This window comes from Plasmodium coatneyi, chromosome 9 (genome assembly GCF_001680005.1).
Source record: "Plasmodium coatneyi strain Hackeri chromosome 9, complete sequence".
NCBI lineage: Eukaryota > Apicomplexa > Aconoidasida > Haemosporida > Plasmodiidae > Plasmodium > Plasmodium coatneyi.
Window position 1 is genome coordinate 2,322,771 of NC_033564.1, and position 15,881 is coordinate 2,338,651.

At 40.2% G+C, this 15,881-nt stretch overlaps 4 protein-coding genes across 4 annotated transcripts; 2 read left to right on the forward strand and 2 right to left on the reverse strand.

The window, feature by feature from the left end:
* Positions 1–541: 541 nt before the first annotated feature.
* PCOAH_00027970 (Uncharacterized protein) lies at positions 542–3,494 on the reverse strand (the record flags this gene model as incomplete). Its single annotated transcript, XM_020059602.1, has 11 exons — positions 542–714; positions 851–920; positions 1,069–1,161; positions 1,276–1,306; positions 1,470–1,494; positions 1,726–1,820; positions 1,968–2,029; positions 2,166–2,362; positions 2,480–2,516; positions 2,861–2,927; positions 3,097–3,494. 11 exons carry the CDS (start codon positions 3,492–3,494, stop codon positions 692–694), a joined length of 1,098 nt encoding a protein of 365 aa, XP_019914761.1.
* Positions 3,495–5,433: 1,939 nt separating this feature from the next.
* Positions 5,434–6,264, reverse strand: PCOAH_00027980 (Uncharacterized protein; the record flags this gene model as incomplete). The annotated part of the gene is made up of 1 exon (XM_020059603.1): positions 5,434–6,264. One exon carries the CDS (start codon positions 6,262–6,264, stop codon positions 5,434–5,436), a length of 831 nt encoding a protein of 276 aa, XP_019914788.1.
* Positions 6,265–8,099: 1,835 nt separating this feature from the next.
* PCOAH_00027990 (Uncharacterized protein) lies at positions 8,100–9,020 on the forward strand (the record flags this gene model as incomplete). Its single annotated transcript, XM_020059604.1, has 1 exon — positions 8,100–9,020. The coding sequence occupies one exon, from the start codon at positions 8,100–8,102 to the stop codon at positions 9,018–9,020; it is 921 nt and encodes a 306-aa protein (XP_019915104.1).
* A 2,310-nt stretch (positions 9,021–11,330) lies between these two features.
* Positions 11,331–15,009, forward strand: PCOAH_00028000 (Ccaat-box dna binding protein subunit b; the record flags this gene model as incomplete). Its single annotated transcript, XM_020059605.1, has 5 exons — positions 11,331–12,160; positions 12,274–14,158; positions 14,298–14,373; positions 14,576–14,628; positions 14,770–15,009. The coding sequence occupies 5 exons, from the start codon at positions 11,331–11,333 to the stop codon at positions 15,007–15,009; spliced, it is 3,084 nt and encodes a 1,027-aa protein (XP_019915000.1).
* Positions 15,010–15,881: the final 872 nt, after the last annotated feature.

Genomic DNA, 15,881 nt, shown 5'->3' on the forward strand with positions numbered 1-15,881 from the left:
ATATGTTAACCTGCCAACAAGCTAATTGGTTTTGCATTTCGCCCCCTTTTGTAACGTAACGATGGCAAATAGCCCCCCATGTGGCGCTCCTCATATGCGCAAACCTACCAAAAAAAATTTTCCCCTTTTTGTAAGTCTGTCGGGCACTTCGCCCAGTGGTGACATAACGCGTATTATGACAAAATGGGGGATGAGCAAGTGCCAAAAAAAAAAAAAATTGTTTTGAACGAAGGAAGCACTATCTCCCGTTTTTACATCATCATAAAATTGTTTTTATGGATTTCTCAAATAGAGCAATCATTTTTTAAACAGACAAGTGCGGCTACATTATGCGTTGACGAAGATGCTGGTTTGGGTACCCACTTTCAGCATCGCAAAAAAAAAAAGTGGGAACCCAGTGGTGAATCCTTCACAATGGAAGGCCACCATGAGAACAGGGACACGCATGCTTTGCATCATGCCTTGGTGGAGTAAAAATTTAAACATGCCAATATGGGAGCGAGGCGCTGTGTGCACATGTAGGCATACAAAAGTGGGCTACTCGCTTGGGCACCATCGTGCTGGTAAGAACAGGAAAAACAATTGGTCATGCATGACAAAAAAAAAAAAAAACACTTGCGATCATATTTTTTTTGGACAAATTTGCTCAATTTATTATCTTTGAAGTTAAGATGCTTTCCAAGGGGCCTTTTCACGACTCCGCTTTGATGACAACTGTGAAGGGGCATTGGGAGTGCGTTGCACGGAGGTGAAAGGTGACCGGACAAGTCGGTCAGACGAGTAGCGCTACAACCGAATAGCTGCATAGTCGAAGAGTAGTGCATTTCGTTCGGCTTCTTTTTCCCCTAACCGTTGGGGATATTCTCGAGGTCCTGTTCTATGTTAATGGAAACGCCATCGAAGTTGTCATTGTTTAGGATCTGCATTGTTAAGAAAATTAATTTTCTGTTTGTTAGTATCCGGCCAGGTGGAGGAATGTTACCAACGTTATTTTATTCATTTATTTATTTATTATTATTATTATTTTTTTTTTATATAATTTTTTTATTGTTTTTTTTTCAGTGGTACGTTGTATTGAACGTCCTCCAATGTCTTTTCGTCGTTCTCGTTCCGCATCTCGCCCGTATTGAGGCAGAGTATTTGCTTCGTCAGGAATAGCCACTAGGAGGGGGAAAAAAGGAATTGCGCAAATTAGTTTTTAAAAAAAAGGCAATGCCTGCCAATCGTTTAGCCTGTGTATGTTTTTTTTTTTTTTTCGTGTGTGCAGTTTCTTACCCAGTTATTTATGCACTCCTCTGTGTTGCAGCTGGATGGAAGCGTCGGGGAGAAGAATTGAAAAAAAAAAAAAAATGATAATTGGTCATGGTTAGGTAAAAACATGTTTCTTCTTTTTGTCCCCATTTATTTTATTAAACAAGTGGTACAGATGGAAGGAGCAGAAAACGTTTGAAGTTCCTTGATTGGCTAACCATAAGACTACGGCATCCTTGTTAACTAAGGAAAGGTAAAATTGGGAAATTGTTGTTTGGGGTGGTCCATATAATGCAAAGGGAGGTTAAATACTTATGGAAGGAATTTCCCTTATTTGACGAACGCAATTGAGTCAGCACGACAATTTTGGCAATAACGTAGGAAGTGCAGCACTGACTTGACTTGTACTTTGCAGCACATATGTCTGCTACCCTGCGCGCTTTTTTCCTTTTTTTAATTTTTTTTTTTACATACCCATATTAACAGTCATGCACTCAGGGCTCGTTGAAAAAATGGACAGCGGAGTTACAACTTCGGTTAGGTCTATGGTGTCGTAAAGGGTGGAGCCTCTAACGGAGAGGGGAAAGTGGCCATGTTGGTGAGAGTGGCTTCACATTGGAATGACATAGACGGGCATAGCGTCTCCCTCTGGAATGGGTACTTGGTTGCATGGATGTATGCCCCTAAGGAGACGCGTCCCTATAAACAATACACACCTGTAAAAGTCGAGCTTGTCATTTTTCAAAAGTGCAGAAACGGTGAAGTACTCCTGTTCGTCCTGCATTGGAAGGGGGACGGGATGAAATAAGAGACCCACGAATTCCAACGTTTAAGTATGCATATGCACCAGCTTATCATATCACATATGGTCGACTCATTTTAGAGTCACTTGTTAGAGAGTCTCTGTCGTGTACCTTCTTCTTATGATATTTGAGGATTCCCCTGTGTGTTTTTTTGCAAAAGGACGGATCATTTTCCGTTGCGCAGAAGGTGTAAGCCGCAATTAGGAAGGTAAACAACGTTGCGAAGTTGAGGATATGCATTTTTTTTTGTGTCTTATTAAATAGGGTGGACAGTGTTTTAAGGGTCGGAATTTGTAGGGTTGGAAGAGCTGCTTGATTGCAGAGGGAGAGTGGCTTAATGTTTACACGTGTGTGTGCTCCTTTACCTTTCCTTCGTATTGTTTCGCGTCATTTTTATTTTTTTTGCCTGTCCGAATTGGTATCACCGCGGAGCAGAACATTTTTCAAGTTGCATTTTTTCCACTTGAAATTGAAAAAAAAAAAAATAAATAACAGGAGGAATCACCTAAGGTGTACATACACCACGTTTTTCGTTCTCCTCATCATTTAAAAAATTCTTGTCATTCATTTTTGCGTTAAAGGGGACGCACAAGTTATGCCATTTGAAGTTATCATAGACAAAAAAAAAAAAAAATGCGGGAAGCAACAGTAGTTGTATTGCGCAAAATGTGACAAACAACGGGGAAATATAAAAGGGGGTTCTAAAAAAATGAAAGAAAAAAGTTTTTTAAATCCGATCGGAGGGAGAAAGCCAACTTTTTTTTGGCTACTCAGAAAAACGCGAAAATAACAATAAGAGTAATGACCATAATGAAGAGAATGACGTTGCAAACGATTTGAACTCTACTGCATCCGAAGTACTCCCTCGTGTCACTAAAAAGTGGGAAAAGAAAAAAGGGGGAGCACAAACATGTTGGTGTGTTAGGTATATTTTACCGACATACTCTGCCCATGTGTAGCGCGAATGGATATCCCCCTGGGGAGGAGATACAAATCCTGCCGTGAATCGCGCTCACGCATAATGGGACGCGCAAGAATTTACCTGCTCGAGAAGAAATCCCGTATCCTTCGAGAGAGGGACACCCTTGAGACATCATCCAAGATGCTACGTGTTGCTCCATCTGACATGTATGTGTAATGAGAAGAACCTATTAACCTCTCTGTGTAGTTGCTCAGCATAGGTAAACTATCATCGGTGCTAACCGTGTTTGCTCGATGTAGATTATTTATTTCGTGGTAATATTGTATTGAGTATTCCCTGTCCTTTTCAATTTGCAGCTGCTTATAAGCTTGTTCCTTTTTGCTCTTTTCACTAGCTACTTCTTCTGCTTGTTCCTTTTCGAGAAGCTCCTTTTCTTTTATGAGTCTTTGCTCGTAGTTTTTTTTGTGGGCTTTTTTATATTCCGCTAGAGCGTCCGTCTCTAGTAGCTTTTCTTTCATTCTTTGGAGGGGTGCATAAATGGTGAAATGTCTGAAGCGCAGTAATGGTCCGGCGTGGGAAAACACATCATTAGCCAGGTGCAATACCCTGGAGTGGCATCTGCAAGAACGAACGGTTTATGAACCGCGAGGAGATGGGGCTGAGCCAGGTTGTTTCAACTTACGTACCAATGCGTATGTTTATACTTAAGGTTGTATTTTTCTTATGAACAGCTTAACACACAATTGTTCTAATTTTCCCCTTTGGAAATTTTCGCCAGAAATGCAAACTGGATGACACTCGGCTGAAACGAAATTTACGTCAAGGTAGTAACTCGGTGTGGACACATATGGCATGTTGGTCTACTGCATAGAGGGGAATTTTATTTTTCCTTTTTTTTTACGCATTTAAGGTGGGCATCCAAATATGCGCTGTCCTTCAGCTACACAAAGTTGTGAGATTTGTTTCTTCTCCCTTTATATGATTACTTTAGGAGGACATAAAAAAAAGGGTGAAACCACTTAGGACATGCAGGCCTTCCACATAGTTGTTCTAATAAGGGCGGTGTCAAGGGCTCTTTATACCGTCTGCATGGAAAGCAATTTTCGCCATATGTCACACGTGAGCGACCGGAGGAAGGTTGGTAAAAAATTAGAGTTAGATCAATACTGACACATTTAAAATTGCCGCGTGAGTGTACCTTACCGTTTAGAGGGCTGCCATTTTGTGGGCGGGCAAATTTGGGTATTTTTTATATGAACCTGCTGCCACCGGATTTAGGTGAGCATTACCCCGAAGTGTGGTGCGTTTCAGCTGAACGGGGACGGAAGCAAGAAAAGGAAAAAAAAGGAAGCTCTTCCTTTTAAGCTATCTTTTTAAACTCATGTAACGCGCTAATAGGATGCCGCAAGAAGCGGTTTGTTAGCCAAAGGTTTGCAAAATAAACACGTGCATGTGTTGTTAGTGATAGATGGGCCGAGTAAAAAAAAGAAAAATGTATAGAAACAAAAACAGGAAAGCAAAAATAGCTAAAAGGAGGATAAAAAAAAAAATTGACAAAAGGCAAATTGTAAGGAAAACTAAATGATAATATGAGTGAAGATGAATAATACCAACGTTAACATGAACACGAAAAAAAAAAAAAAAAAAAAAGATTAGTTTAGATAAAGAATAAGATGCATATTTAGAATAAAACAGTTATACCTTAGAAGAAACATTTAGGCACTCAGCGCACCCCTGCATGGGCCACATGCACATATCCGTGTAAGCCCTTAATGACAAAAACATGTGGAGCGGGGAATAGAAAAATAAATGAACACTCAAACAAACGTTGTATAGGTGTCCTTCCCCAGAGGCAGAACAAAAAAAAAAAAAAAAAAAAAATTGAGGGGCGAAAATTATAAAGAAAACACTCCCTCAGAACATACAAAAAAATATGCGCTGAAAGGTGCAAAAAGATTGCAGGATTGGATAGCCATTTGGAGGGAGAAACTTCAAGGTGTGACAAATGGGAAGGATGTCGGCGGGGTTCTTTTTTAATTAACCTCTTCGGGAACACATAACAAGTGTGCATTTTTTTTTTTTTTTCTCTCTCTTTTTTTTCCGTTGCGAGGTGCCGGCGTAATGGGTGAATGCCGTGGAGGGGGTGCCTATATAATGAAAAATGGAAAGAGACGAATTGGAGGATTGGAAAAAACTGTCAACACTGCACACGATTAAGAATAAAGCTGGAACACGTAGTGAATTCCACTGCGCCTTCAAAAGGCGCATACTTAGAGGAAGAAAACAAAAAAAAAAAAAAAAAAAAACGACGGTGTGCGTGTAAGTTTCGCATTTGCAAAAAAGCGAAATATTTTTAAGCGAACCCTTTTGTTATTTCATTTTTTTTTTTCACGTAGGATGCATTATCTTGCTCAGTTTTTTCTGCAATCATTATGTGTATTCCCTTCCTTAGTGGATCTAATTTTTTTTTTTTTCTTTCAATAAGCCTTTTCTTTTTTTTTCCTTTTCTCTTAAATTCATGTGAGAATTGGATATATCAACATAAGGCAGAGACACGTTGTCTAACGAATTTGATGTGACCATTTTATTCATTTGTGTCATTTCTAATCCTGTTCTTCTAGTTCGTTTTGTATTTATAGGGGAGTTTTCCCGTTGGATATTATCCTTTTGATTTCTCGCCCTGGATCTTAAGCTGTTTAATATGCTTGCCACATTTTGCTCTTGTTCCAAGTCGCTGTTTCTATTCTGGTTGTCCTTTGGAGCTTTTTTCCCTTTGCGTGCGTTTCGCCCTTTACCAGTGTTTCGTGTTTTGCTGGTGGTTCTTCCCTTGCTTGTTGCGCGACCGTTATTTGTGATTTGTGCCTTCTGTTTGCTCCCACTCCTGCTTTGGTTTCCACCCCTTCTTTGACTTCTACCCCGTCTTTTACTTCCACCCCTGCTTTGGCTTTGTCCCTCCTCTTTGCTACTTCCCTCCTCGAGGGGGGCATCCACCTGCTTGCGAGCAAACCGTTGGGAGGGGTCTTGCCTTTCGGTGCGTATACATTTATTCCTATATTTCATTAGCAAAAATAATAGAAATACAATGAGGAGGAGGTTATATATTACGAGGTAAGAGCGCAATGATTGTCTGGAAGGAAAGTTCTTCAGTTGGATTAAAAAATTGTGCAGGCAAGTGGCACTGCTATTCATGATGTTACTCATTTTTTTACAAGTGACGGTAAATAGATTTGCGATATAGCTGTGCGTTGCATAGTCCGGCGTATTCCTACGCATGTTCATGTATTCCATTTTTAAGAAAGGGATGAGTGCAATTGGAGGGGAAAGAAAAAGGGAGGCAGCGCACACGCATGCGGTGAATGCGTGAATATAGAATGTGTATTTATGTGTCTGTGCAGTGGCAGTCATTACAAGGTTTGAGCCTATCAGGGAAAATTTTACAAAAAGTGGCCATGCGAATGTAACCGTGCAAGTGCGAACATGCGAATGTGTGTACATTCAGATTAGGTCTATCCCATGAAGGAAATACGATGCAATTGTTCAGCTTGCCAAATGTATATATATATTTTTTTTTTTTTTTTTTTTTTTTCCCTTTCATATGTACATGGGTAGAGCTACATTTTACAATTGCGTGTAAATTCGCTGCAACCATTTGGGTTGCAGGTCGGCGTGCGGAAAGGACAGAATGGGAACAGGCGTAAGCATAAGCCAGGGGGAACTTAAGTCAAACTGCACGCCAGAAATGGGCCTCCCCTACCTATAGGCTTTAAGCATTAATGTCTTATGTTTGCATTTTTGTCCTAAACTGCTCAGATATGTAAAACCATTTGTGCCAAATAAAAGGTAAATTTTTTTTTATAAAGACTGTGCCCAAATTTTGGGGAATTTTTTTTTTTTTTTTTTGCGAGGGTATGTGCTACAGTAGGGTGCACCTTTTTTCAGATTAAAAGGAAAAAAAAAAAAGTTCGCCTAATTTGTTAAAGAAAAAGAGGATAAAATTGAAACCTTCTTTGATGAGACATACGCATGCTTATAAATTGGAGGGAGAACAAACATGTGTGTGCTTATTTCTACATGAAAGGGAAAGGAAAAAACAGAATAAAACAGAACAAGAGTGAACAAATGGGAAGAAAAAAAAAAAAATTGATCAGGGAAATACGTCTATGTGCATTTGTAACACGAGCAGTAACCCTCCCCCTGTAGGAGGCAAAACTTAAAAGTTTCTTCAAATTAGACAAAATACATTTGTGGGATAGTGCCCCCTGTTTTTCTCGCCTTACTGGGAGAAAATGTTCCATTCATTTGGTTTACTTCGTTTTCCCATGTTTGTAAAAGAGCGAAAGTGTGTGTACCTATGTGCGTTCGTAAGCATCCCTACACGGGTATGGTTGAGGTGATGTGGGGGAATCCCTTTACAATGTGGAAAATTAAAAAGAAAAAAAAATTGGAGAACGTGAAATGGAAAAAAATTGCATATTCGTAAAATTATCCCACTCGTATTTGTGCATGCTTCGCCGATGATGTTAAGAATATTTGAAAGGAAGAAATACCTATACCTTTTCACTGTTTCGAAGTTGGAAAAAAAAAAAATTGGGTATACATGCGGGTCACTGTTTGCATGTTGATGGCCCATAACATCCTCATTTTAGGTGGAGATCATTAGAGAAAAAAATTTAACTTAAGATATAATGAAGGAGGAATGATGTGACCGGTTCGTTCCATGAGTAGTGAGGGGTACCTACCCGTGTGCATGTAGAGGGGAATACTTCAACCTCCGCATGTACTGTGATGTAGGCACTTGCGGGGCGGGAGGGGTTCCATACAAAATTGCCATTCGCCAAAAAAAAGGGACAGGGATTTTTATATTTTTCCGTTTTCTCTTTTTTTTTTTAACTGCCACGATATTGCTGCTTTGTTGGGAGGAGCAAAAAAATAAAAGAAATTAATACAAAAATAAAAGAAAAAAGAAAAAGACAAATAAAATAAAGATAATACAATTTTTGAAAAAATAAAAAAACGGATGGCCTCCGGCAAAACGGAAGAGGGTGAAGCTAAAAAGAAAAGGCCACTCATTTTGAGGGACATTTTCGTGCGTCCAATTATGTTCACATTTGGGTGGGGGGAAAATGAGCAGTGCAGGTAATGTAGTCAGTGCGCTCAAAAGTAACAGCAGCAGTAGGGGCGATGTGACCATGGAGAGTAGCAAAGGGGATGAAGTGGATCAACCAACGGAAAATGAAAAGGAAAAACCCAGCAGGAGTAATGAAGATGCCCTGTTTCATATCAAGGATGGCTTGTCCCAGTTAGAAAAAACGCTGAGCGGAGACGGGTACGCCTTCAGCAAATTAACCTGTAAAAATAAAAATTTGAATTGCATCCCAAAGGAAATAGAAAAATATAAACATCTCAAATATATAAATATGTCTCATAACAAAATAGAGGATATAGACAAGCTGTACAATCTGAGCAATGTCGTTTTTTTAGATATGTCTAATAATATGATCAAGGCGATAAAAAAAGTGGCAAGCGATTGCTTAAAAAATTGTGTCTACATGAATTTATCTCACAATTTAATTAAAAAGGTGGAAGACATAAAAATGGAAAACCTAATAGAACTCGACTTATCTCACAATAACATAGAAAGTATGAACATCAGTCTGTCTAGTAGTGTAAAAAAATTAAACCTCTCAAATAATAATATAAAAACATTAGCTCTTAAAAATCAGCTAGCCAATTTGGAGTTCATAGACCTTTCATCCAACCCTATCGAAAATATAGAATTTAGCGAAATCTCTCCCAACATAAATTACCTTAAAATTAACAACAACAGTACCATGCCTATGAGTCAGCTGAGTAACCTGAACAACTTCAAGCAACTGCACCACCTCGACATGGACAATTATCTGCATTTTAAGGATATATCGTATAAGGAGATTAAGCAAATTTTGGAGGCAAACACAAAGGATATTGACCTGCAGAAGTTCAATGGAAACCGGATAGACAGGCAAGGCGCCGCCGGGCTCACAAAAAAAAAACCTGCCCAGTAGGTCACCAGAGGGGAAGACAAATTTTAATATTTAACAAACACAGATGGGTGAACAGAAGTTAGCGCAAGGCAAATGTGTTTTTTTTTTTTTTTTTTTTTTTTTTTTTCCTTGGCGATCTTTCCATTTACCAATACTCTGCTGATATGGTAAAGTAACCTAAGCGTAGGACACACCGGGTGTGCACATATCTATGCGTTGTGGGTACATCTTTAACAGGGGTTGCGCCTCCATCCCCGATGTGGAAACTGTGCAGACTTTGCAAACCTCCTTTTTGTTTCCCCTTTTTAATATAACTGGTATAGGGTTGGGAGCAAAGGAAACGCGCATCTACAAATGATCAGGTTGTCCTTTTTTTTTATAGTAGTGGTTTTCCCATTCGATGATAAAACAGCTTCATGCTGCAAATGTCTACATAAGAAAAGGCGTCCGTTTGTTTCTTAAAAAGTGTCCTCAGCGAAGGGGGGAAACGTTGTTCTTAGCAGTGGCCGAAGCGCTTGGACTGCCTGTAGAGGCATTTCAGAATTGTTCAATTTTGAAGCCCACTGTGGTGTTCGTTACGGTGGCATCCACATAGGACGCACGAAAAGGGTGAAAACTGACCCAATAACTTGTCGATGACTGCACTCGTAGCAAGCGAATGCGTAGAAGGGTAGACTCCCGCTCGATCGCCTTGTGCAGCGCACCATAACAAAAGAGTTGTAGCGTGAAAGGGGGAAAAAATGCCCGGCAGATGGAAGAAACAAAGAATAACTGACTGATTGGTTGAAATAAACACCTTTGACCCCTTTGGTGAGATTGTACAAAACACCCCATGCGTGAAAACATATCTCCATCTTAAGTAACAAAAAAAAAAAAAAAAAGAGGATGACGAAGAAGGAAGAATGAAAATTGCCTTACGTTTGCCGGAAGAAAAAAGTACATGTACGTATTTATATATACATATATATATGTACATAATTCTGTACATCCGTACGTACTGGTACAAAATTACGTCCACACATATGACACTTTGGCATCCATGCAGGCCCGTACGCGCAGGCAGTACACTTGAAATGTAGATATAAAGAAAAAAAGGAAAAATAAATCAAACATGTGAATAATTTTGAATTTCTCGTATGTGCAGGGATGTTATATACCTTTGCAATCGAATTTGCATTCGCCTTTGCATCCCCGTTTACTTATTCGCGTACACATCAGTTCCACGTAGTGACAACATATGCACATTTGTACTTGAGCGCACGTTTGGAAAAATATTTTTTGTGCCCGCAATTTATTTTCATTTTCTGTCGTATTTTACCTTTGTTTGGAAAATAAAGGAAAAAAAAAAATGAACATTCATGTGCACAAATAGTTGCCATGGAGGAATCATTTGTTTTGTTTTGTCACCCAAATTTTCCATTCGAAAAGGAGTAAGAAAAAAAAAAAAAAAAAAAAAAAAAAGGGTGAAAGGAAGAAAGGAGGAAGGTGTAAGCGTGGAAGAAAAGGAAAAGTCAAAACGGGCGAAGTGAAAGTTGGGAGGAAATTCCATCGAAGGGTTGCAGCATAAAGCGTGTAAGCGTATAATTAGATGAACGAGCTGCAGGGGACAAAACGAAGGTTAGAAAAAAGCTCAGCCAAAAAAAAAAAAGAACAGGTTGTGAGAGCAGCTAAATTGTGGCTACATAACAGGAGGATAGAAGTGAAGAAGCTGGGGAATAGCCAAGAAGTGAGCCACCAACTGGGGCAACCAAGTAGACCACCCAATAGACCACCAAGTTTGACGCAGAATGTGTCAAAAAGTAGGCAGAGCTATAAGCCAGCGGAATAGCTCATAAGGAACTGTCGACAGATAGACGCTTTTCCGTTCTTTCCTTTTTTTTTTTTTTGCAGTATGATTTTTATTTTTTCGCATGGCCACGAGTGACTCCCTGAAGGAAATTTTGTGGCCCTAAGGGATGTGCATTTTCACACCTCTGTCTTTGTTAATTTACCACCCACCCATCCACGCTCGTGCGAGCACGCATGCGTGAGTTACGATATATGTACGCACATGTGTGTAATGTTGTTTCTTCTCCTCTGTTTATGTTAGCCTGCCTCCGTGTGATTCCTCAAAGTTTTTTCCCTTTAACTATTTTTACGTGAATGCACAGCGTAGTCAGCATTGTGTGATTGCCTTTTTTTTTTTTTTTTTTTGGCGTTCCTTCCCCCTGATTAATCAGTAGCAGCAGTGAGGGAATAGACAGCACCAGAAAAAGAGGCATCACAAGTGGCCCCTCCAGGTGTGGCCATTCTTCATGTGCATGATTGCACCCTATTTTTGAAGTGGAAAAAATGAAGAATGAGGAAATTTACGACAGTTCACGAAATGTCCAAAATGGAGATCCATCGATTAAAACGGAGATGAAAGACGATAAGGATGATTCGAAAATGAATGGAGTTCTACACGATTACATAGGTAATGCAGACATGAATGTAAGGTACGATGCGGACAGCAATCTTAACAACAAGCCAAAATCCACATTGGAAAGTAGAAATAACCTGAACGATGAATACAAATATGTATACGATAATGAAGTTTTGGCTAGCCAGGAAATAAAAACCATTTCAAAAATCATGAAAAGTAAAAATATGAGTTGTGCGCAAAATGCTTCCCCTGAGAATAATTTTGTGCATACCAGTCTGCCTCAAATTGAGGGGGACGAATCGGTAGGCATTAATCAGAGTGGAAGTTTTAAAAGTGCCAACAATTTAAACATTAGTTATAAACTAAATTGTAACGACACGGAGGTGGGTGATTACATGTATGACGTGAGAAGAGACAGTGATGTCAGAAGGGGTAGGAAAAGTTTCCAAACTAATGAAGTTCATAGGGAAAAGATTAAAACGGATTCTTCCCACACGTTGGAGGAGTCCAATATGGATGGGGAGGGACCACATACCTACCTCAGTGCCCAACGGGGCTATATTTGTGATGAGTCAGTTTCTAATCAACATTATGTAAAGATGCAGTATAAAGAAATGAAGGGAGATGGGAAGGAGTACCTCCATTTTTATAAAAGGGAGAAAGATGATGAGCAGGGTCTGAGTGAATGTAGAGGGGTCGATGCCGATTTTGATGCGGTAGAATCGGATATAAATTATTACGATGAGGAGGGCTTACGGTTAGAAGTGCAGGACGGGCGTTGTCTCGACCCGGGGGGGGCAAAAGTGAGACCCGGAACGGCTATCACAACGCTGCCAGTGCGGACATCCCCCCTGTTCATCCCCAAAATAGCCTAGATTATGAAGCCGACCAGAATGACTACCAAAATTATGAAGCACAAAAAAGTGTAGACAAATCTGAGGAGGACATTTCAGACGCACCCTCCTCTCCCACAAGTGAACAAGGTGAGAAAAAAATTCTCCCAATTTTCAAATCGAATGTCGATAAGACAAATGGTCTAGAAGGAATTATTGCCAATGATAATCCAACATATACACAAGTGCACAACGATCGTAGTAACGATAGTGGGTTATACAGAGACGGCAGTAACGCAAGTCTGAGTGGCCCACCCTGTGCAAACGATTCACGTGATGCAAATAATAATGGCAATGAAAAAGAAGCTCTAGATGATGTTACGTGGCGGAGTCACAAAAACGACAAGGAGGGCACTGTCGAAAGTGATAGTGGTGATCAGAGCGAAGATGCAGATAACGCAACGAGTTCGCTTATCGAAGTGGATAAATCAAATGAGGGAGGTGAAAATGGGCATGTAGCATATGTCAGAGTGGAAAAGGGCAAAGATTTCCAATGTAGTGAACAAAAAGTAGGTCATGAGAAGAACGTGGAAAACGATTTGAGCGTGACGAGAATGAAGTCCTCCAGCGATGATGCAGAGCAGAAGGGGGAGTACGGCTCGAACGTGACTACTGTGAATAGCCCCCCGAAGGAAGGCAGGGGTAATGACTATGGTGAGGATGGTGCCACCACGCAGGAGCAGAAGGGAATAAGAAACCGCAATACAGAATGCGTGAGGAGTAAGGACAACCCAAGAGAATTCAAAGTGACCATGTTGAGTAACACAAACGGGAAGGATAACAAGGACAGTCTGTACTCCTACATGAAGGCAAGCAACACGATGGATGATACTATCACTAGCACGATAAGTGACAACGCAAATGAATACGAATTGGTGGAGGATGGCAGTGAAGAGAAAAACGAAAAGGAGGATCCCCAAATTGAGTCGGAAAATGTCCAAATGGGAAGTCCCTACTACACAGTGGCAAATAATAATAAAAGACGAAGAGATAGCTTCTCCAACGATGAAATGAACAAGGAGAGGAAATTAAACAGTCAGAATGCAGCCCTCTGTGGACCCCACTATGCATCCGCTTATGCATCTCCTTATGCATCGCCTTATGCACCCCCTGAAGAGAATGCAAATAAAACCTTCATCCTACGTGCACATGGCGAATCGCATGGGGAACAGAAGGGAGATAAGACAAGCTACGAAAGTTGTAGCAAAGATGAACAATATGTTAACCCCCAACAAGGGGATCAAAACAAACCGGGAGGAAATTTTGTAAGTTATTCAAAGGAGAACCTTGGGGGGGTTATTTTCGTGAACAGGGAAAACATAACTAGTGTTGATCCCTCATATGACAATGGAAAGTCCTTTACCATACATAGAACATTTGACAAGGCCAATGTAGTGGAAAAAGATGTGCAGGAAAATGTGAACTCTAACGGTGCATATGTACCAACTCACCCACAAGCCAATGGTGTGGATTCAGGTCCAAATTGTAAAGTAGAAAGAACCGATAATTTTAATGACGCCCCAATTGAGGATAACGCAAATGGTTATTCGGAGCATATTCAGGTGTCAGCCAAAAGTGTGAAGGACAATTGTGATGAATATATAGATATGGACAACGAAAATAATAACCTGTCCGATGATTGCAAAAATTCTAGTGATGATAATATGGAGAAAAAGGACTCAAGTCAGTTTGATGGAAATGACAAGAAGAAGATTAAACCGGACAGTGAGACATTATTGCCAATAGCGAATATAAGCAGAATTATGAAAAGAATTTTGCCGGCATCCGCTAAGGTGGCCAAGGAAAGTAAAGACATAATACGAGAGTGCGTCACGGAGTTTATACAGTTCCTGACGAGCGAGGTAAGTGAGAGTGGTGCGCAGACACATGCGTGGAGGAGCGGTCTGAATTTGCTTCAGCGGGGGTGGAAAAAAAAATATTTTTTTTTTACTTTATTTTATTTCATTTTATTTATTTATTTTTTTTTTTTTTTTTCGACAGGCCAGCGACAGGTGCCTGAGGGAGAGGAGAAAGACCATCAACGGCGAGGACATTTTGTTTTCCATGGAGAAATTGGGTAGGCCTCCATTGCATAGTTGTGGTGAAGCTACAGCGAAGTTGCAGCGCGGATTTAGCGCAACATTGCCGTGACGGTCTTCTTTTTAGGCGCACCTATACAAGCATGTGCGGTTACTTATATACCAGAACTGGTAGATCAATTCGTGTAGAGGCACCCCCCCTGCATTCGCCACACCGCTATTCACCGTTGCCCCCGTTAGGATTTAACGACTACGTTGAACCTCTTTGTAAGTACCTCACCAAGTGGAAGCAGGTAAGGGAGGAACGCGCCTAAAATGGAAAAATTGTCAAATGGCCAAATGGCTAAAATGATCGCCGAGCGAGTAATGTGGGAGAAACCACCCGCTAGACACGAAATGCTCATAAAAAAAGAAAAAAACTACCCCCCTTGCAGCTCAAAGGAATGAGCAACTCTAGCAACTGCCAAGAGAAGAAATGTGAAGGTTCCAAGTTACTGCTTGAGCAAAACGCCACAATGAAGAAGAGCCTGAGCGACGTTAACATGAACAGCAGTGCAATTGTAGGCAAGGAAGCAGACAATGTCATCCTCACGAAGGATAGCGACCATTTGATGAACAACATGTACAGAAACCCAAACGAAATATTTGAAAACAATATAAATCACATGGAATAAAATTCGAGTGAGAAAAAATTACGCCACAACAGGTTTTAATTTTTTATGAATATATCCGTGCGGACGTGTGCATATGTGCACCTTACATTTGTTTTTTTTTTTTTTTCCTTTTTTTTTTTTAATTTTTTTAATTTTTGTTTGTTAACGATACTGATATGTGTATTGATTGATTTAAAAAATGACCAAGTGAGGCCAAAGGGGGAAGCTGCGAATGGTAGGTGACTCGCTGGGATGAGGTAACTTATACGATTTGTTGCTCCCCCCTTTGGAGTTTTTCGTATTAATGCCTGTTTGTTTTTTTTTTTTTGTTTTGTTTTCTTTTGTTTCGGCCAGGTGTTGTCCTTTTTGAAGAAGACTTCTGCGTGTGCATGTGTACGGGTATATGCTTACCCCTCGTGTGCACCTTTTTTCCTCTCATTTTAAGACAACACAATGTGATAGACTCTTTTGTAAACAGTTTCATTAACTTGTCCTACCCCCTCGACATTTGAGCTTTACTACAACGTTACAACATCGTGCAGGAAGGTCGATTATACGCGTCCGCATGTGGCTGTGCGCCAACTGGGGGGGATTAAACGAAAAAGCTAACAGAAGGAAGAAAAAAAAAATTCCTTGTGTGCAATTCATATTGGCGATCTGTGCATGGGAAAAATTGGACAAACTGGTGTGCGAATATTTCAAAAAGGGGAGCAGTAATGTTGATTAAAAATGAAAAAGGTAGAAAAAGTTTAATAAGAAGGAAATGCCCCATTGGGGTGGATACAAGGGAGTAGCCAAATGGGATTCATCATGCGGTGAAGTATACCGTTGGAAGGGCAACTGATGGTATGCAATTAAAATGGCTTTTTTTTTTTTTTCTCTCTTTTGTTTGG